Source organism: Castor canadensis, chromosome 1, assembly GCF_047511655.1.
Source record: "Castor canadensis chromosome 1, mCasCan1.hap1v2, whole genome shotgun sequence".
Taxonomy (NCBI): domain Eukaryota; kingdom Metazoa; phylum Chordata; class Mammalia; order Rodentia; family Castoridae; genus Castor; species Castor canadensis.
Window position 1 is genome coordinate 79050348 of NC_133386.1, and position 23574 is coordinate 79073921.

Consider the following 23574-nt stretch of genomic DNA (forward strand, 5'->3'; position numbering starts at 1 on the left):
TAAAAGGTAGGGGAGAGCAATTGAAGTAGTTGAGGGACTAACGTAAAGTAGTCTTTCAGTGGGGACACAGTGAGAAACCCCTTGGAACACTGACTTAAATATTAATAAGGAAAGACAGGACTGTATAATAGGTATAGCATGTGTGTGAGTGATACTAGTGGGAGTGAGGAGAGTGAAGGAGATTAAGGTGAGGGTATATGGTGGATGGACTTCATTCATATACTTTTATGAAATAGAACAAAGAAACCTTACAATTGCTCTAAGTGGGGCAGGGAAGGGGTTGAGGGGAAGAGACAGCAAGGGTGATCTAACCAATGTACAATATAAGCCTATTTGGAATTGTCACAGTGAATTCCCCCTGTACTATGAATATATCCTAACTTAAAATACCTCATAAAAACGTTTTGGATTTTTGGGAATTTTGAATTTTTTGGACTAGGGAAGCTTATAACTTTTAGCTGAAAATTAAAAGCTTCAGTGACCTAAGGCTTAATTGTTTTTTTTAAACCAAGATTCAGTCACTTTTCTTGAGTAAATACATACCAGATTAATGTAAGCCTTTGGCTGATTTCTGGAATTCTGAAAAAGTTGATTTCAATAATTTTTGGTAGACTTCAGATTGCATTTATGGAGGAAAGAATTTTCAGATATTCTTGTTTGTCATTCCCTTTGACCATCACTTTTTCATTTTTATAAAACACTTTCTGTTCTTTTTCTTTGGTAATCTCTTTTCTCCTTTCCTGTTACCTTCCTGTTTCTGTTGTTTTGCTTAGGGGCAAGTGTTTAAGATCATGGGCAGTACTTAGGATCAAGAAGGCAATTTTATTTTCCAATTTTTTTGTTTAATTGCATAAATGTTCTAGTTTCATACAGTCATACAATGTACATTCACTATATTAGCCCTCCTTCACCCTCTCCATTTATTTTCCCCCTTCTAATTGGTACCCACTCTAAAACAAAACATGTTTTACCTTCTTGGTCTTCATTTATTTAAGTGAATGTTGACTGTTCAAGGGGATTTCACCTTGATGTTTCACACATGTGTATATTGTACTTTAATCAGATTAACCCCCTCTAATACTCTCTCTTTCTTCGTGCCCCAGTTCCCTATTATTCAGCAGCTCTCAGTGTATTTTACTACACTATCTTCATACACAGATGCAATATATTTCAATAGTATTTGATTTCTATCATGCTCTTTATCTCTCCTGCCACCCCATAGTCACCTCAGACTCACTGTTATGATCATGCTATCTCTCTCTCCCTCTGTCTTTCTCTCTCTCTCTCTTTCTCTCGTGTATGTATATATGTATATAAGATCGTACCTGTATTGATGTAGTTCCTACAGGTCTAGCTTCAATGTACAAAGGAAAAGATTGTGACCTTTGTCCTTCTGAGCCTGGCTTACTTGACTTAACATGGATGATCTCCAGTTCTATCCACTTACCTGCAATTGACATAATTTCATTCTTCTTTGGCTGAATAATACTCCAGGATGTGTATGTACTGCAATTCTTTAATCCATGCATCAGATGTGTGGCATCTAAGGTGTTTCTGAAGCTTGGTTATTGTGAATAGTGCTGGAATGAAGATGGGCGTGCAAGTGGCTCTGTTGTGTACTAGCTTATGAAGGTTATTTTAAATTAAGGAACTTCTGTAGTTTTTAGTTTTTAAAATGTTATTAGATGATAAATTGTGTTTTAAATAAGAATGTCTTAAGAGCTCCCATATATAAAGATGTATCTCTATATAAATATATCCCCCATGTGTTAAGAGAAATATTTCTCAAACTAATAAATAGAATGGAAAGTCAAATCTCAGCATCATACTTAAACACACACATACATAGATATTCTAATAGTCTTCTACACTGAAATCATCACCTCAGTTTGGCTTCCCATGTGAACCAAAGCATTTTTTTTTTTCATTGTTGTGCTGGCTGGGGGTACATTGTGGCATTTACTAAAGTTCTTACAATATATCAAATAGGTCATACTTAAATTCACCCCCTCCACCATTCTTCTTCATCTTGCCTTCCCCCTATTCCTGGAATAGTGTCAACCAATTCCATTTTTCCACTTATATACATGTGTACACAGTGTTTGCATCATATTTTGGTATATATTTTTTCAGTTTTCTAATGAAAAGATAGACATATTTTGATGTATTTAGTATTGGTCATAGTAGCCATTCCAACATGTAGAGCATAATCACAATTTTCTCTTTCCTATCTTAACGTTTAATTAATTTTTTTTCACCAGGTATAATGATTGCAAAGTAATAGAGAGTAATATTTGTTTTCTTTTTCTTTCTGTTAGAATCTCAAAATGTGGATTTTATTTGTAGTGTTCTTGTAGTGGCTGATCAACTTCTCATAACTCGATTGAAAGAGATTTGTGAAGTAGCATTAACTGAAAAACGTGAGTAACTTTAAATTAGAGCATTAGTATGTTTTCAGATTGGTTCAGGATTACTGTATCATATTAGTGTTATTATTCACTATGGTAAAATACACCACTATTTGTACCACAGAAAATGTCAAAAAATTTAAATTATTGCATGCTATCATTTGTAAGCATACCGTTACCTCAGAAATGTGAAAGTTATATACATCTTATACTTGAAAGATGGTGTTAACTTTTTATTGAAATGTCATAGAGCCATGAATAGTAGTGATGATATGAAATTTATTTGAGAACCTGCAGTTTGAAAGCAGAATTTTTTTACCCTTATTCTGTTCTTGACTGTATCTCTGATTTTAGCTCTTGATTGTATCTCTGATTTTATCTACTATTTGCTGAAATTTTTCTATAATTCTTCTGTGAATAATGTCAATAAACCATATCTATTATCTCAAAATGTTCTGTTTTTTATTTTGGTTATTTCAAGGCTATTCTTAACACTCAACTTTGAAATCCAGAATTGTTCTCTTATTTGTCTTTTGTCCTTTATGCTCAAACTCTTTCAGGTATCAAAATTGATGTGTCTTAACTGTAGGTCACATTTCCCCATCTTCTGATTCTCAGTTACTATGCTAGTTAGGTTGGTATCCATTTCTTTTGTGCAGATTCACAGTAGTCTTTAAATGTTTTTCCTCCCTTCTACTTTCTTTAATCTTGCTATAGGAAGTAATTGTGTGTTCTTCATGTTTAGATATTTTTAGTTGCTTACTCTAGAATGAAAGTTAAATTTTCTTAGCCTTAACACAGAAGGTTTATGGTTTTCTAATTTTATATTTCTTTTGCTTCATTGTTGTTTTAGGAAACATGAAGGAAATTCCTGTCAAATTCTTCTGATTTGTACTTAGATGACTTTACTTAGCTCCGTTATCTTTTTTTGAGCACTGTAGATCATCTTGTCCTTGGTTATCAGTGAGAGAAAAATACCCCAGATCTTTTATAGGCAAGAAAAAAAACATATTAAAATAAAGGGCAGCATATAATACATATATTTACATAATACTTTCACTTGTTTAACTGACTTTCCTGATCTCCCTTGGATATTCTTTCTTGGCACCTGCTGCTTAGTTGCCTCTATTTATTAATGAATTCCATGATCTTCCTGGAAACTAGCAAAAAAAATTCCACAGAAGTTTGATCTCTGGTTATTGGGCAGTGTGTATATCTTTGTTCCCAATTGAAGAATTCTAGGAAGTTTTTTATATGATCCAATATTATTAATTCTGTGAGATGTGAGATGTTTTCATCATCTGTTGAAACTAGGTTAGTCAGGGATAAAGCAGAAACCATTATTGACTGCAATTGCAACTTTTGATAAAATACAAAAGAGAAGAAATAAAAAGATAAGTAGAAGCCAGGTACAGAAAATAACTGTATTCCTCTGCTGACTAGGACTCAGACAGAGTAAGACAAAGAACAGAGAGGTTCAAGAAGTTGCAGTTTTATGCTGTATAGGTAGAATGTTCTTGAAGTGTCTCTAGCAGAATCACATACTTCACATCTAAAATTAATAGGATTGTTACTAAATTCACTCTTTTGTACAGTATATCAGATTCTGAGCTGGCATGGGTAATATTTTGGTAAGAGTTAGATGTGTATTCGAAAAACACACACACAAATATATAATGCCTGATAGATTAATAAACATTAATTCATTTTATATAATTATTTCATCTGTTTCTCTTAGTCTTAAGAATATCTCTTTTGGTTTTATGGAAGCAGGAATAGCTATAAATAAAAAGGAAAGTTTAATTAATGAAAGTTAAAAATATTAAAAAATTGTTAGGAGTGTTGTTAGTACTTACATGTTTACCCTTTCCACATTTGTTTTGCTTAAAATGTTTGTACATGCATGCCTTTTGAAAGTACTATAGCGTATTGTAATGGCAAATGAATCCTTCATTTGTCCAGTATATGTTGCTTTTGGTAAGAAAATACTTTCAGTTTCCTTGTTCTAAGTGTTCAGATATGACAACTTTCAAAATCAATATATTTTATCTGTTGTAATGTACCTTTCATCTAATTTTGCAAATCTTTTCTTTCTTTGTAGTTACCCTTAAGAATGCTGCTATGCTGTTGGAATTTGCAGCAATGTATAGTGCTGAACAGCTGAAACTGTCTTGTTTACAGTTTATAGGACTGAATATGGCAGCTTTACTTGAAGCGAGGTTGGTTGAATACATCCATTATATGACTTCAGCAAAAGCAAAATAAAAGATATGCTATAATTTAAAAATGGATTTTTACCTGGAAACAGTTTGAGAAATGCTAATAATTTAGAATTCATACAGATTTTAAAATTAGGGGAATGTTGGAAATGTCAGTTATTTTTATTACTGATTGTGGGTTTTTGATACAGGATCATTATGTTGCCTGGGTTGGCCTCAAACTAATGATCCCCCTACTTCAGTCTTCTGAGTACTGGAATAGGTGTGTGCCAGCAGGCCTGGCTGGGAATGATTTGTTTTTTTAATGAAAAACTTCATACTTTACAAATCACATATTAGGTAAAGTATTGCTTTTTCTCACTAAAAAGTTAGTGGTAAGAGAAATGAGTCTATATTGGTGATTATAGATGTTTGATATTAAAATCCTAGTGTCAGTTTGCATTGTAAGGATTTATCATCTAGTTCATTTCTTTATTTTGTTCAGTAATAACAATAATAACTAATACTTAGTGCTTACTTTGTACTTGCTTTTGTATTTTGCTTCAATGATTATAACAATAACTAATTATTGCTTACTGTGTACTGGGTATTTTTCCAAAATATGTTTGATTAATTTGTATAACTTTCATGAAAACCGTGTACAGTAGGCTCTGTTAATATCTTTTTATTACAAATGAGGAAACCAAGGGACTCTTTTTCTTTTGGAAAAGAACCAAGAAAATTTTGATTTGTATTTGTTACTATGTTAACAGCTTTTTAATAACTCACTTTTCAAAGTCTTTAATCAAACTAATTCCAAAACATGATTGAAAAGTAATGTTCTGTGTTTCTTGGAGATGAATCACTAATATTCTTAAAATTGTCAGGTAGAACTCAATTAGGAGAAAATTCTTTGGCTATTTAAGCTGTATTATTTTGTGAAAAAAAATGCTTTTAAGTGAAAATCAATGTTATGAAATATTACACAATGTTATTTTAAAATGCATTTGATACCTAGTCAGAACCTGGCTAGATTTTCACACTAAATTTAATTTCATTGCTACATTGTTTTAGTGTTTCTATTGAAAACATTTTTATTACTTTCTATTGCCAAATTAATATCATTTGGTTTGTCAAATAAGAATCAACCAAAAATAAAACAAACATCAACTCTATTTAAAATCATATATTGGAGGGCTGGCAGAGTGGCTCAAGTGGTAGAGCATCTGCCTAGCAAGGGTGAGGCCCAGAGTTCAAATCCTTGTACCACCGAAAGAGTAAATAAATACTATATTAGAAAGTGATGTGTCACTATTGTTCAACTATTACCTTGGGACAGGTGTTTCAGCTGAACCACTTAAGGATAGTACTTGTGGTGATGTCTCATATAGTTTTGCTTAAGTAGACATACAAGTTCAGTCAAAGATTTATACAAATTTAAGTTCTTAATCACATATGAGTTTGCTAGAAATATAAATAATATGTGCAGAGCACTAAAATTGATGTAGCATCACAAGTTAATGTATCATTCTCAGTGTTGAAAACTGATTTAGTACAGATTTGAATATATAAGTAATTTCATACTAGTTGTAGAAATTGCTTTAAAAACATATATACACATACACACAAAAATGTACATACACAAATATGTATATTCATACACACATACAAAAATAGAGTATGAATTTTTACTTAAATTTCCACTGATGCCTCATAATACCTGTATAGAACCCGAACGAAATATAGCTGATACAGTCCAAACCTCAGTTTGCATATGAAGATGGTAAGCCCAGAAAAAAGTTGAGTTATTCAAAGTCATGCAGGTAGTGGTACAATGATAATTCTGGATAGAATTTGCTTATCCTGATACATAAGCCATTGTCAATTCAGTGTTGTAATTTATGGAAAATGAATACTTACTATTTTGTTAAAATAGAAAAGATTCTTTGTAAACTTATTTGTATAAGTACTTGAGTTTTTTTTTTTTCAAGATATTTGTCTCTTAGGTTTGCTGTTTACTTGAAATAACAATTACTATGTATTTCCAAAAGGTTTTTATAGTAGACAGTATATATAAGCTTGAAAAATAACATTGTTACTTATTTGGCAATTTGAAATATTTGTACATGTTTGAAAATCTTGACAGCTATTAAATTGAGTGTTATAATTTTATTTCTCATTTTTTAGATCTCTTGATGTTTTAAGTGATGATGTTTTGAAAGATCTTTCTGTATTTTACCGAAAAATGGTAAGGTTTGTGTTCTTCCATTGAAGATTTAGTGGCCATAATATTATCATCTAAATAAATTAGATCAGATTTCACAGTGGAATAATTTCTTAAGGAGTGCACATACATTAGGATCTTTTAGAAATGAGAAAATAGAATTTCTTTTGGATACCAAGATAAGTATGGTAATCTAAATTGAAGACACTTAATGATAAGATTTGTATCTATATTAATTCACTTATAAATAAAACTTACTGAAAGTTTCAGAGTTTTTCTTACTTACCAAAGGTCAAGACAGTGCAGGAACATGGATTTACATGACCTAACAAATGGACTAGTCTGTACTTAATAGTAAAGTAGAGCTTTTATTCAAGGTAGGTTTTTTTTTTTTTTCACAGTTTTATGAAATACACTTTTTAATGAATCTAATCAAATTTTTCTTCCCTTGTGAATTTAGGAAGTAACTAGGCATTCTAGATCTTTTCTAGTTATTGTCACCATATACTAAAACAGATGGAATATTTTATCTATATTTTAAATCTTTAAAAATTTTGTATTTAAAAGGTTACATTTTTATTCTATAGATTCCAGCAATGGATAGAAGAGTCATTACACCATATCAAGAAGGACCAGATATCAGCCATTTGGAAGTAGAGGATGGAGATGTCTTTTTGAAAGAAGAAATAAATACAGAACAAAGTTGTTTGTAAGCTCTGTTTCTTTCCTTCTCTCCTTTCTGTTCTTCCTTCTTTCTTCCCTGCATTCTGGGACCTGAAACTTTTGTCTTGATACTGAAATAAGAAATTGAGGAATTTTGACATAAGAAATACATATTTCTGTTCATTCAGAGTCTTGATATATTAATGAAATAATTGATACATACATATTTGATATTTTACGTCTTAAAAAATTTAAAGTAGAAAAAGAAATTTAAATATATTGGGTTAAATAAGTACATTTATCTTAACCTACCTCTGCCAAACATTTTTAAAAGGTCTATTTCAGAAGAGCAGAGAAAATAGGAAAGGAACAGGCAATAATAACGGGATGTTAATAGTTTTGGAAGCTGCAAAGTAGTTGCTGAGCAAGACTATTTTAGAACAGAAAAAGCTAAAACAATTCTGAAAATGCTTAAGAAATAGTAGTAGCAGGGTGATGAAAGCTAGAATGAATACTTGGATTTAGGGAGCATTAGATCCCTGGTCCCTCGTGAAGCCGTTCAGTGAAAGATTGATTGCCCCTCCTCTGTCTTGTCAGAGGAACTCTAGACACTTGTCCTTGAGAGAGGTTGAACTAGAGAGGCTCCAATGAGGAGTGCATCAGCCACAGGTGAGGTACATTATCTTTAAAAGATTCCACTCTACTTCAGAACCTATTTCAGTGCATAATGACTATGTTACTCAACTTTTCTTTGTGGAGGGGTGGTCAGGCAGCATTGTAAGAAAATACTTGAAAAGAACAAATTAAAAGAGGAAGGGCTTATTTTGACTCATGGCTTCAGAGATCTCAGTCCATGGCCGGCTGGTTCCATTGCATCAGTCATCATGGCTGGGAAGGTGTGCCAGAGCAGAGCGGCTTACCTCATGGTGGCCAGGAAGCCTAGTAGACAAAATATAGTCTTTAAATTCTTCAGTTACCTGCTTTATCCAATTAAGGCCCAACTTCGAAGTAGTCCTTTAAGCTATGAAGTATGTATTAACCCATTAATGAGTTTAGAGCCCTTATGATCCAATCATCTCTCATGGCTCCACTTCGGAGCACTTCTGTCCCCGTAGTTGCTGACTGTTTGACAAGGCTCTGCATAGAATTTCTAGTCAGTGTTTTAGACTTCCTTATCAACTGGTTATGGAATTGCATTCTTTCTGCTTGATAAATACCTATTAAAGTGAAATCTTTGGGTAATACACTTACATGTAACCAAATGTGTACTTCACTGAAAAAGCCTTCTTCAATTTGAGAAGTATTTTTTAATTAATTCATTTGTTTTTCTTTCTTTGTGGTGTTGGAGGGTTGAACTCAGGGCCTCATACTTGCTAGGCAGGCATTCTACTACTTGAATCATGCTCCTGGCCCTTTTTGCTTTATTTTTAGGATAGGGTCTTGTGTTTTTACCCGGATGGCAGTCCTCCTGTTTGTGCTTCCTGTAAAGCTGAGATGACAGGTGTGCGTCATCATCCCCAACTATTGTTTGAGATAGGGCCTTGCTAACTTTTTGCTTGAGCTGGTCTCCAACTATGATCTATTCAATCTCCGCCTCCTGAGTAGTTAGAAATACAGGTATGAACTACCATGCCTGGCCCTTAAAATTCTTTTTTCTGGCATTTGGTATCATTTGGCATATTGGAAGTTAGACATATCTACTACCTTAAATATATAGCATGTATTGTTGAAATTACAATAAAATTATTAACATTGATATAAATAATTCATTAACCACTATAAAATGATAGTTTTCACAGCTGGACTGCATAAGTGGATGAAATATATGAGATCTGTAACACTTAGGTAAAATAAAGATGGTTGTGACCCTCACAGCTATTTTATTTTCCCTGTCCTGATTAATAAGGAGTTAAGCATTCTCTGAAATGTTTTAAAAGTTGTCAAATATGTCTAGTTGAAGCTGATGGTTAATAACAGCGTATACGCAAATAATGTTTAATGTTTTACTTTTTTTGTAAAGGTTTTATTATGCAGAGAGGGAGCTAGGGCTTGGTGTTGGGAACAGTTTTCTTCACGGTAGCCAGAACATTTTTCAGCTCTCTTCTTCTTGATATAAATATGTGTCCTTACCTTTTCCTTGGTAAACATAGTACATACTTCTTGGATCAAGTCTTTAGGAACTTGGTATGGTTGGTGAAGATGGCTGTGTCTGGCCTGCTTGTGTTGTTGGTCATTTTGTAGTTCTTGTTTAGGGCCACAGCTTAAACAGTAGTAGTGCAGAGCCAATACTGCTTCTCTTCAATGGCTACTATGGTAGCAGTGAATGTTTTACTCTCCAAAGTATTTTCTTTTATACTATCTTGTTTTCAGCTTTCACAGAAATGCTAGGATTAGAACAAGTATTAAATTACACTTAGGCCTAGTGTCGTTACATAATTTGCTCAAGTCTGTATAGATGAATGCAACTCGAGCTTGCTTATCCTTATGGTTTCTGTTTGACCAAAATACTATATTCTGTTGATTGAAATGCATAGTTCTTCTGCTGTTTCATTTCTAACTTAACACTTTAATGTTTGCTGTTTCCTAGGGAAACTATGTTTAAGAAGGCAAAAACAAAAGCTAAAAAGAAGACACGTAAACGTTCTGATGGCTCTGGAGGTTATAATCTTTCAGATATTATTCAAAGTCCACCATCTACAGGTTAGTGGAAGGTGTTTTAGCATGTATTTCCAGTTCTGATCTTTGATGTTTCTATTCATTATCAAATTCATTTAACATTAATGTTAAATTTACTTAACATTATTAAATACTATTTTATGCTGTCTGCTGGAACTACTGAAGTGGAAAGTAGTTTGTATAAAGGCTATGGAAAATGGCAGTGTTTTGTGATAAGTCTCTGGTTGAAGTTTTCTCTGGCAGCACAAAAGAGGTCCCCTCAACTAGTCTGAGATCAAAGATCTCTTCATAGAGGAAAGTGAAACTCAGACTGGATCTTGAACAATAAAAAAAGTTAACCAAGAAAAGGAGGCAGGTAGACATTACTAAGCAAAGGGGTGGCATGTTCTCAAGCCAGAGGCAGTAGAATACACTGAACATCCCTGATGCACATAGTATAGCACGGCTCACTGCAGAGGATGTGCACAGGTGAAGATAGGCTGAGTATAGTCAAGTTACAGAAGATCTAAGGAATTTGGATCGTATTCTGAAGTCTATGGATGACTGTTGATTAGTTTTTAAAACAGGTTATAACTGGATAAAATTTACGTTTTTAGAAAGACTACTCTGTCCATTGGTATAAAGGGTTAGAAGTGGGCAAAATATGACAAAGATAGTGTGATTATGTTGATTGAATTCAAGTATGTCAGTGCTCCAATCAAAATGTCATTTATTGGGTAAAGAGAGAATCTTGTAGTAGCATATGCCATATTTTACATATAGGCATTATATGAGCCTGTTTGAATATAAAGCTCATATAGTTTTTTCTCAAATTCTTTACTTTACTAAAAAGACGAAAAAAATACCATGAGCACCTACATGCACACGATCTGTTCAGAATAAATTGTAGACATGATTTTGCCCCTCAACGCTTCAATACAAATCTCCCAAGAATAGGAATATTCTTCTGTACAACCGCAATGCTGTTGTCATATTTAAGAAAATTAACATAATTCATTAATATTACCTAGTATTCTGTATCCAGATTTCCCTAATTATTCAAAAATATTTTTATAGCCTTTTTTGTTTTACTCTTTAAAAATCTAATATTCTGTCAAGGTTAGCATTGCCTTTGCCTATTGTTTCTTAGCTAGAACAATCTCCTCCACACCTTTTTGTTTTGTATTGTAGTTTTCAAAAATTTAGACTGGTTGTATTATAGATTATCCCAAATTCTGCATTTGTCTGGTCTATGTTAAACTATCTAAAGTCTTCATAGTTTTTCTTTTTAGGTAAAACATAATGTATGATAATAAAATAGTCAGAGTACAGTATGGTTTTTGCAAATGGTAGGTGCATCTGTCCAGAGCAGTAAGAACATAGCCTGGAACAATTTCTATCAGAAATACTTTCGTAGTCAGTCAGTTCTATACAGTTCTACATTGTTTTGTGTCCATGGGAAAAAATAGTTATTATACAGGGTAGAGAACGAATTTTATTCTGTCTCTTTAATTAGCTATTACAAATCAGATATTTAACATGTCTTATAAAGTTCAAAGGAATAATGTAAAGAACAACTGTTTTAAATAACATAAAAGATACAAGAATAGATAATACACCTAAATTGATATATGAAGTACTGAAGAAAGAAGTCAGGAGAGCCAGTAAATTTGAAGGACGTGTCTTAGGACATTTCCAAATATAAAATTCTGTGATCTCATATTCCCCGTACTGAAAGAGTTCCTTCTAGCCTTTAAGAGAAGATTAATGGACAGAAGCATAAATGGATAGATGGTGATGAAACTAGTGATTTTCTAGTTATTTAAATCATTTATGGAAAAAGCAGGTATTTGATTTGTTTTAGATAAAGTTATTATTACTAAATGTGGTAGAATTTCAGAGCAGGGATCGGCAATAGTAAAGAAATAATTTATGTCTTTAGATACAAAGAAACAATACCAGAAAACTTAAGTGATTTAAGGTAGTGACGAAAAGAAATTGAATTTACTCTTGATTCGAGTTCCATGTTCTTCCTGGTATATCATTCATTCTGTGGTCAAAGCAGACCTAGTTTTGGAAAATAAAAAAGAATACTGAGTATGAGGCAAATTTCACTGAAGTCAGTGTGTGAAGGCTTAATATACTTAACATATGTGTTGATCCTTAAAATTACACAGATGATTCTATGAAAGTGTTTTTGACCAAAAATAATTGTTGGCTCTGATAATTATCCATGTGATTCTCTAAATTTACTCTAATTGGCTTTTGAAAGCATTTCACTTATTAAATGTAATCTCTTAGATGAAAATTTGCCAAAATTATTGAAATAATAGCTTGTAAAAGGTTTGAATGTTATTATGAAACTGTAACTCAGTAATAATAGCAGAAGAATCATATAGCATGTCATAGTGGTTTACTTAAAGGGAATAACACTTGTTTGAAGGTACAAGAGATGTTTTATTTATTTTTAAATCAATTGTACAACTTTTACAACTCAAATATAAAGTTTGACGCTTCATCTACATTGTAAGAAATTTGAAATGAATGACAATGACCATCTGAAATTAAGCAAATGTTTACTTTATGGTCTATATGTAAAACGACTACTGTGCTAATGACCTTGGAACCAGATGTGACCTAAGCAGGCATTTAGGCTGCCTAAGTAACAGAAGAAAATGATATACACATATAACAACTCTTTTACTTCACATGGCAAGCTAATTAAAAATAACTTACTTGGCAGAGTTTTACAGAACGAAAACAAAACAAACCATCAACTCTCAAACAGGCTACCATTGGCTTCTGTAGGACTCTATCTAGGCCAACGTGCTGGCTAAATAAGAGGCACTAAGGACACACATTGTTTCCTGTAACACAAAATGGAGCCAGTGCCCTTCTGTATGAGGTCATAGATTTCTACAGAGGGAGACAAATGAGAAAAGGAAAGCAAAAGAACAGAATTTATTATTTTTCTTCTTCCTTTTTATCTTTTATGGGGGAAAAAATATAATCATTTACAAAGGAAATCCCCAAAAAACTGTTCCTTAGGTTCAATGAATAATTGCTTTATACTCTCAGTTTTTCGCTTAAACTACTATCTCTTCACTTAGCTTGATTGTAAGATTTTGGTATAGTGGATATACTTTTAAGTATTATTAAATCTGGATAAATGGAAGTTGCTTTTTGCTTTCTATTTGGCTTCACTGACTGTAATGCATGTATGTTTAATGCTTACATGTTTAAAGTTTCCTTTTTTAAATTTCACTTTTTAGATTTGTTTAAGTCTGGTAAGGCCAATTCTGTGGAATCTCTTCCAGAATTATTGACATCAGACTCTGAAGGAAGCTATGCAGGAGTGGGTAGTCCTAGAGAGTTACAGTCCCCTGACTTCACAACAGGATTTCTTCCAGATAAGATTGAGGTTTGTTTTAAAAAGCACTGTTTCCTTACCTTTAGTTTTCAGATTAGTAGGCAGTTTACCCTTAGTTTACCCTTTACATTATATTTTGAAACACTCTCCTATTGGTTTATGAGGACATAAACTAATATATACAGTGTTACTTTTTTCAAATTTGTATAGTTTTTCTAGTTTTGGATCTTTTAATGGCAGTTTTGAACCCTTTATAAATATTACTTCTAACCTTTCTAATCTTTACAACTATGAAGACATATTGAGAAAAACATTTGTAGTTAAATTACTGAAATATATTTTGGGAAATTCAGTTAACACCAGATAACATTTGTCCAACTAAAATGATTTTGAAAGTAAGCCAGATTTCAAAATCTGCGAAGGGTCTTTCTTTCATGATGTTAACTGGAGCAGAATGAGGTAGAACGATTGAGTTCTTCTCGGCTAGCACTATTAACTTTAAGCTGTACGATTACTAATGTCGTTAACTCTGAGAGGGGCATCCTTAACATCTCATTCCACAGTTGTTAATCTAAAAGATAGGAGACTCTACAGTGTTCTAGGCTCCATGGTGTTTTTACTGTAAAGAAGTTTGGGGGCAATTGTTAATTCTCATAAGTTTGGTCTGGAAGACAATTGAGGCTTAAAGGAAGGTCGGGGGCATATTGTGAATGTTTTGCAATAATAGAATACGATCCTGACAGTGGAAATGCCATTTTAATAACGTTTTTGACCCATTATAACAGAAATAGTTTTAGGGTCCCCTTTGAATTGTCAGTATTATTTGACTTTAATTTTATTCAGAATACTTTAATTATATTCAGTGAATTATAGGACATTTATACCAAACTTCCATTTTGTGGTCTATCTGAAGTCATGAACATTAATTTAAAAATAACTGCATCATATCTTACATGTACAACTTTCATTTAAAACATTTTATTTAATATTTGTGTAAATATAAATTTAATTTGCAAACCCATTTCCCATAATAATCCCTTTCCCTCATTCTCTGTACTTAAAGCAATAAACTATAGAAGAGCATGTATTGAAAATGCTAGGTGATTTTATCATCATAGGATTTTTAATATTTATTAAGTATCTACTGTATATTAGTTACTAAAGTATGCACCTACTGTTACTGACTTTTTAAATATGTTTTTCCTTCCCACAGGGGAGAATTAAATCGTATATTAATGGTACACCTCCTACGAATTCTAGGGAAGATTTTAAACCATGGGAAAAATCACCAACACATAAAATATCTGCTCCACAGCCCATTCCCAGCAACAGAATTGATAATACAAGCTCTTCCAGTTGGGTTGCTGGCTCTTTAAGGTAGGATTTGCATTTTGTTTTGTATGTCTCTTTCTAAGAAATTGCCATCTACTTTTAGTCAAATGAAAAATTTTAGTGAAGCACATTAAATATTAGTCTGATACATGGAAAATTATCTATACATATAAAAATTGCTGATCAATTATGATAGGCATATTTCCCCCTGGGGCAAAATTAATGTTTGTATTAACACCAGTAAATAGTAGCAAATATTTTATTTTTACTTATATGTAAGTATATATTTAAGTCTATATATATGTGACTTACAGCAGCAATTTTTTTTGTAGTTGATAACATTAGTTAAAACTCCCCCCTTGGTACAGGTGAGGATGGGGAAAGGTAGATTAATGTTAGGTACTAGGCTATAGTTAGTTTGAAGAAAGACGTTCTCGTGTTCTTAATGTGCTGTTTATTTAAAAAATAAAAAGCTAGAAATAAAGGTTTTTAGTGTTTTCACTATAAAGAAGTGGTACAAGCCAGGTGCCTGTGGCTCACCCTTGTAATATTACCTACTTGGAAGGCTGAGATGCGGAGGATTGCAGTTCAAGGTTAGTCCAGGCAGATAGTTTGTGAGACCCTGAAATAACCAGAAGAGAATGGCTAGACATGTGGCTCAAGCTGTAGAGTGCCAGCTTTGCAAGCGTGAAGCCCTGAGTTCAAACCCCAGTCCCACCAAAATAAAGTGATACATATTTGAGGTTACAGGCTTGCTGCTAATTGACTTGTTAACTGACTTATTATTGTCATTTGGACTGTTTATGTAATTCATTTGAAAAATGCTGTCTTTTGCAGTTGGAACAAAGATTATGTTTCATATTCTAAAGGCTGTTCATAAGTTAGTCTCACTTTTGCTGTTCTAAGTAAACAAATTGGAACATACAAAATTTGTGGGAACACTTAGAAACTGTCTTTTAATTGCTAATGTTAGAATAGTTTATTAAACATGTTTAAAGAATACCTTGGTATATAGCCAACCAATATAGTTTGGCTATCAATTTCAGTACAGTGTCTACTAACAGTGTTTAGCAATATGATCAGTGTTTTCAGTATATACACAAACATTTCTACATTCACTCTGAAGTATTACCTAGCAGGAGTAGTGATTAGAAGTTCTTATTGAAAGAAAGTGAAGTAAACAGGTTGCCTTTTCATATGCAATAATATGATTTATTTTTAGCTATATCATAAATTTCATTTAGATAAACTGTATCTAAAGATTGTAGGATTCTTTTCTTATGATGCAACTCCCTCTGGTGGGTATCCAATATTGTTCAGCACTCCTCAAATTTTCTGATAAATCTCTGGTTTTTGTTACTACTAGATAGTAGTAAGTTTTAAAAAAAAAATAGAAAGGAAAGAATTCAATTTTCAACTTTTATTCATTCCAAAGAATAAGAATTTAATTAGAACTTTAGTGAGTTCTTTTGCCTAATTTAGGCAACCTAAGAATCTACTATTGTTTGACATTTTATTTATGTTTTAGAATTCCAGATTTATACTTTATGAATTTAGATGCACTTAAGTTGTAATTATGTATGCATATATAATAGCAGCTTTCACTTAAAATATCCTTTTTGATTGCTTTTTGTCCTTTAGGCTAAGATGAAGTGTGAACTTGAAATTTTCCAATTCTAGAACATTTAAGATTTTGGATTTTCAAATTAGGAATGCTTGGTCTAGACATAGAGTGTAAGTGGGTACTATTGTGAACTATTTCTGGTCAGTGAATTATTGTAAAAATTCATAGGTATACCAAATAGATTCTGTGCACATAAGAAAAAAAAGATGACATGCAAAATACCCTTTTTGAGGTTGGCTGCAGCTGACAAATCTAAATTATACTTTTATCATAAATCTTACATATCATTTACAGTTTCAGTTAAGTTTGAGGTTGGGCTTGATAGATAAACTGAATGCTTGGTAAAATTTTTTTTTTATGTCTTTTAGTCCTGTTAGTCCTCCTGTTGTGGATCTCAGAACCATCATGGAAACAGAAGAAAGTAGACAAAAATGTGGAGCTACACCAAAGTCAAATTTAGGGTTGGTTAAAAAAAATCGGAAAAGAAAAGGTCATATGGTATTATATTTCTGCCATGAAGAATTGGAAAGATCTGTTGTATCTTTGCTGTCATTTTTCTGCATTTTAATGTAATAGCTGTAAACCTTTTTATAGGATACTTAATCTTTATAATATTTTTAAATATGTGCTAAAGATTGAGTTGAGTTGGTAGATCAGTTCTTATTGAACACAGTATTACATGTTAGAAACTTACCTCTAAAATGATCATTGCTGTCTATTTCTAAAAAAAACCCTCAAGATTTAAGCCTTGTGGTGCAAATTCCCCTGGAAAAGTATGATATGTAGGAGGGTTCATGTATAGCAATTACTTGTTCACTTATAGTATAAACTGATAATTATCATTATTGAAACTTAACATTTTAATCCAAAAATAGTAAAATCACAATAAATAGAATATATCATCTGTAACCTTCATTAAGCACAAAATGATGTTAATTGGTTTAATTTTATTTATAGTAAAATGATTTTTCATAAAATAAACTTTCTCAGAATCAGTGAAACCAGTGAACTAATTGGTTTAATCTAATATAATTTTTAGAAAAATGATTTCCCATGGAGTTAAACTTTCTCAGAAGCAACGAAAAATGATTGCATTGACTATCAAAGAAAGCAATTCAGGAATGAGTAGCATGGAAACAGTTTTAACTACTCCTTCAAAGTCACCCAAACCAGCGAATGCATGGTATGCTCTTATTTTTATTAAATCATTATAGGTCTTGATGTTAGCTTTTAAGGTTGTTTTTGGCTCCCGAGTTTCTCCCCTACCTAAAATATTTTCAAATATTTCTTTCCTCCCTTTTCTTTTAAGTTAAACATTGAATTTGAGGACCAAGAACTTTTTTTTCTTAATTTTAGATGTATTAACATTATAAACCATTGATTCCAAACGTGGAGTTTTCATATGTGGGTATAGTATCTTCTTCATATTCTGCAACTTCCCTTGCCAAAGTAGTTTAAAATAATTTTACCTTTTCACTTCTTAATAAGAAATAAAATGTGTTACAGTAAATTTCATAAAAGAACACTTTACTTTTAGTACATTAATCTCTTTATTTTTCTGCATGTACCATAAGTATCTTCACATGGTTAAAATCAAACCTTTTTGTACTTTTTGAAGAGGTGTTACTTAACATTGTATCACATAAGTTTTCTCCATCATAATTCACCCCACAGTGGCAGGATTAATAGGAGTAACCTCCAGAGGGTAAGAAAACAGTTCCATTTTGTTTGCAACTCATAATATCTGGAAACTGAGTCTAGAAGAGCAGTTGATGGATAGACCAAAGGGTAAGGAAGAAATAAGAAGAACCCTCTTTCTCTCACAAGGACTGAGGAGGGTATTTGTAGCTGTCCTAAGTTTGGTGAATTCCTTTGGTGTTTCTATGTCACAATCTATTTGTAAGAAGGAATATTCTTCCCACTGAAACTGTAAATTATTTTGAAGAGAACAGCAACTCATTTTATTGTGAGTGTTACCAGTGGAACTGAATCAGTACCTTTCAGAACCTCTAGTAAATTCAAAGCATGATCACTGAAAAAGAAAATGAAACAAGGAATGGGAAAACCCAATTAGAGGATAAAGAGTGTGCAACTTGAGAGAATGGGCTTAGTGGAAATTTTTAATTCATCAGTATTTGTTAAATGCCTTCTACATGCAAGGTTCTCTGCTAATTTCTGGTGACAACCCATAAATCTTTGTAAGATTTATGGTGCATTGGTTGCAACACTGAGTTACTTTCTCTAAACACTGGACAAGATCAAGAAGAAAAAATTTTTTGAGACAGCTGTCTAGATACTAAATATTACTGTAATTTGAGAAAATTAACAGAACATGAGGATGCTTTGGGCTTAGTAATCAAATTTAGCTGTGCATTTTCCTTATTTAAAAGCAAAAAGGTAAATGAGGAAGTTTCAGTTCTCCTGGAAGCCTCTTTCTTAGAGCTCTGTGTTCTTTGGTCTCTTGTCAGTCTTTTCTAGGCCTTCTTGAGTATATGTCATCTTGAGGCTTTCCTTAATTATCACGTAGGAAATTTCTTTTGCTTTCCTCTGTCGCCAGGTCTTGTTTCCATGTCCTGTGTTTTTCTATTTAGTTTGCTCTTTGTTTTGATGTAGTATAACTTGAGTAGTTTTCTGGGAAAGAATGTGCAGCACATACATTTTTGGAGTTCTTGAATCCATGCAAATGTTTTTATTCTTTCTTGTCTTTATTCTTGACTAATAGTTACATTGAAACAGCATTCTAGATTCGAAACTATTTGGAGAATTTGTTCCATTTTCTTTCTGCTGGTGTGTTTGGGAATTCAAATACTGTTTGATTCCAAATTCTTTTTACATTACTCCCTATTTTCCTTTTTCTAACTTTGTTTTTTTCCCCTGGAAGCTTATACGGCCTTTTCTTTACCCCTAATGTTCAGAAATTTCACAGTTTGATGTGGCTCTATTTTCATCATTACTCTGAGTACTTGGACTCTTCTAATTGGCAACAACATGTCCTTACATTCTAGGAAAATTTTATGTACTATTCCTTTGATACTTTTCCTTCTCAACATTTCCTCTAAAGTCCACATTAATCAAGTATTGGTCCTCCTGGATTTCCCTAATTTTCCTTTTCTGTCCTATTGTCCACTTGCATGTCTTTTTATTTTCTTTATCACTGAACATTTCCTTGACTTTTTAACTATTAAAATCTTTAATTTTCATGAACTTTCTAATTTGCTACTGGTGGATTTTTACAGTATTGTCACCATTCTAATACCATAGATCCCTTTATGTATCTGTCAGCAGTACATATACCAGGCAACTTGTGTAAGAATGTTCATATCATAATTGTTTGTAATAGCTAAAAACTAGAAACAACCTAGTTGTCTAACAGCAGTAAATGAGTAAGTGTGGTTTTTAAAGTAGTAGAACACTACACAGTGAAAAAGACTTAGTTCTGACTAAGGCCAAAAAGTGGATGAATCTTAGCAATATAACATTGAGAAAAGAAGTCAACCAGAAAAATACTATATGAGTTCATTAATAAAAAGTTTAAAATAGCTACTGATTTACACTAATGTTTTATTTATTGTTCTCTGTTTTGACCAGTTTTTGTGTTACATTTTATTGATTTATTGACTTAAGTGTTTTGTTTACAGTTCTGATTGGAAGTACTGTCTGCCTGTGTGGAACAAATGTGGCACTAGGGTATCTTGCAGTATCCTTTGGGGACCACAAAAGTGTCAGTTATTTCCTTGGTATCTTTTTTCCTTGGTCTCCAAAGGATGCCAGGGTTTTGAGAGAGCGACTTTTAATTTTTTTTTCTGATGAAATATATATATTAAGTTGCCAGCATTTTGGAAGCTGATCCAGGGTAAGGAGGTAAGGAGTGGTACTGATGTTCTCACTATTTGGTATACATTTTCATATACTTTATCATTTAGTATATACATTTTGTGCACAATAAGTGGTATCCCCTATCTTCCCCTTTTTTTTCCATTAGTAACTTTGAATCAAATTATCCTTCTGCCCAGGTAAAAAAGATGTCACGTGGCTACATTAAAATAGAAAGTATATGTGGCATTCCCATCCATGCTACAAATAAACTTTGAAACCAGTTTCCACATTTTCAACCTTATGCCTACTTAGGGATTTTCTGTGTAGGACATCTCCAACTTAGGAGCCTTTCTAGGGTTCTGAGCTTTCCATCCTATCATCACCCACCTGATGGCAATTAGTTTTATTTTCTTCCCTGCTGTATTATACCAGTTATCACTCTGCCTTTTGGGCATACTCCAAAAATGTGCTGCTTTATTTAGACTGCTATATCTTAATATCTTAACTCTTTTTGCTCACTTTATGTGGGATTTCAGGAGAAAGTATTTCAGGGAAAAGTAGTCATTTATCTAAGACCTCAGACTTTGATGTTCAAGTTTAGGAAAAGCTTTTCCCTTTGAGCACCATAAGCTCAGAGTCCCATGTTGAAGTCACTGTCTTACTGAAATTTTAAAAGGCATTATTTTCATATCAAGAAGAACGCTAGGAATAGAGGAAGAAAAATGCCATAAAACTTGTCCAGAAACATAATGAAGGTATTTTTCTTTGCCAGATAGCTTGACAACTACAAAAGTGATGTTTGTTATAAATTTTTTTAGAATGCATAATTGGAAAAATTAAGTATGAATAAATGATCTTTTCTTCTTCCTTTTTTTGGGGGAGGCTGTGTGTGTGTATTGGTGATTGAACTGATGGACTCAAATGTGGTAGACAGGTGGTTTATTATTGAGCTGTATCCCAGCTCTATCATAAAGATCTTTAAAAGATGATTTCTGTAAAATTCTTTTGAATATGTGCCTTGCTTTTATTTTATTCATTAAATGGTGAGCTGAGACAACTTTAAAAATATACATGTAGATGTATATGTAAATATATATTTAGAGTAAAATAAATAATATATTATGAAATTATTAATGTTTGATATCTAGGTACTTTGAGGCATCTTTAGTGTTAAGTTGAAATAACTATTAGGTTATTGAATAATTTTCTTTTAAAAGTTACAAAGTTATAAATTGAGCTCTAGACGTAAAATTAATTATTGAGTGAATATAATATCTGTTGCTTTGTGTGATGTTAATTATATATAAGATTACATATTTAAGTTATAAAATAACCACATTCAGAATATTGCTTCATTTAAATCAGATACATATAGAGTACAAATGCATATAATTTATGGTAGATATTCCTCGAATATCCTTTGTGTACTTTGATTTAAAATAATTGGAAGATCATTCTTTATATTTCCATGACAAGTAAAGGTATATAGGTGTCTCTACAATAAGCTGATTTTGATACTTTTGAGTATATACACAGAAGTGATATGGCTAGACAATATAGTAGTTCTATTTTTAATGTTTTGAGGAACTTCCGTAGTAGTTGGACTAATTTATATTCCTACCAGCAGTGAATAAGAGTTATCCTGGGCAAATTATTAATCAGCCTAGGTGCCCATCAGAGGAGGAATGGATAAAGAAAATATACTATATAAACACAATGGAGTTTTACTCAGCCATTAAGAAGAATAAAATTATGTTATTTTTTGGAAATCATCATGTTAAGTGAAAAAAACAGTACCATAAAGACTAGTACTGCGTGTTTTCTCTGGTTTGTGTAAACAAAAACAAGTTCAGGAAAATGGAAGGGAACAGGGAGATAGGAAGGGTAAAAGAATAAGAGAGAGCGAGGTTGGGGATAAGTATCATCAAAGTACGTTGTAGGTGTGTGGATGTCATAATGAGACCCATTACTACGTATAACTAACATGCCAACAAAAAGTAAAATGGGAGAATTTAAGCTTTGCTGTACCTTGAAAAAGTAGAAAATCTGAAATTAGCACTTTAATCTGATTTATAGGTTGTCTTTTCAGACCACTTGTGATTATAACGGTTTATTTTTTTAAAATATTTCTCAAAGGTGTATCATCTAAAGAAATATCTAATGAGATTTTATTTCTACAAATGTATTTAAACTGCATTTATCTTGTTTTTGCATTTATCTTAATATTAAGGCTAACGTACACTTCTTTAACAAATCACAAATTAACTCTCTAAATCTGCTCATGGTTGTGGTAGAGTTTTCACTTGTGTGTTCACATGCTCATTCACCTAGTCTATAAATTACTAGTATATTCTTGGACTCCTGCTGCCTGCAGTTAGCTGTGGCAGTGGAAACTATTAAAGATAACTGGGTTTTGCCTTAGAATGAAGTTCATAACCAGCTGAATTTTGAATCTAATGTGAAAATATCAAGTGTATATGAGTTGGTCGGTTTTCATTATCAGATGTTTAGCTTGGAGAAATAATGTATTTCTCACCAGTCATTCTGAGTGGAAAATGCAGACTCTTTGTGGCCTGGCTTGATGTATGAATGTAAATCCTTTCAAATCCAGTTAGAGCTGGCTTACATAAGGTAATTTTAGTTATTTAACTTTTTGAGCTAGAAATTTTATTCATTAAAGCAAAAATTTTGTGGCTGGTTTAGCTAAGGAACAAAATCCTATTAATTTTTGTGTGAAATTCTACAAATGTTTCTCCATAAAGTTTCTATGACTTAAGATGAAAAAATAGCCAAGGCCTATCAGTTAGGAAAGTAACATTGTGGGAAATCAGACACTGTTTCAAACTATGGCATAATTGGTAGATAGGACAACAGAACTTACTTAAAGACTTGGTAAAATAGCTAATAGGTTTTTATTGTGCATAATTAATTAATGAGTTGAGTTTAAGATATTTTATAAGCATTCTTACCTACAGTCAAGTTTTATTCCAAGTAACTTCTTAAGAAGGAACTTTGTAGAATAGAAACCATTTACTACATGTGGATGCCCCCAGATTAACCATTAGAACGAATCTGACAGCTTCTGTTTTTCCTAGTTAGAGTTACGAAGTTTCTATGTTTAGAGAAATGAGTTATTTAGAAGGGAACATTCAAGAAATTATCTGGTAAGATAATTCGCATCATTCTCAGTCATTAATGATAGACTGTACTTTATATCATAGTTACCTTCAAATATGTGTACTTTTGAGGGTGGTAAGAAGTTGGAAAGGAAATGGAAAGTGGTT

General features: G+C 32.4%; 1 protein-coding gene across 5 annotated transcripts in view; it reads left to right on the top strand.

Moving 5' to 3' along the window:
• Positions 1 to 23574, top strand: part of LOC109678959 (inhibitor of Bruton tyrosine kinase) — an 89842-nt gene that overhangs the window by 43594 nt on the left and 22674 nt on the right. For 3 of the 5 annotated variants that reach the window (XM_074079004.1, XM_074079001.1, XM_074079030.1), the window contains exons 17-25: positions 2319 to 2420; positions 4510 to 4627; positions 6794 to 6854; positions 7418 to 7539; positions 10081 to 10193; positions 13421 to 13569; positions 14732 to 14895; positions 16843 to 16935; positions 17514 to 17657. In XM_074079004.1, coding sequence (XP_073935105.1) covers positions 2319 to 2420; positions 4510 to 4627; positions 6794 to 6854; positions 7418 to 7539; positions 10081 to 10193; positions 13421 to 13569; positions 14732 to 14895; positions 16843 to 16935; positions 17514 to 17657 — 1066 coding nt within the window. The remainder of the gene's footprint in view (positions 1 to 2318; positions 2421 to 4509; positions 4628 to 6793; positions 6855 to 7417; positions 7540 to 10080; positions 10194 to 13420; positions 13570 to 14731; positions 14896 to 16842; positions 16936 to 17513; positions 17658 to 23574) is intronic. The other 2 variants (XM_074079020.1, XM_074079012.1) reach the window with 1 other exon arrangement.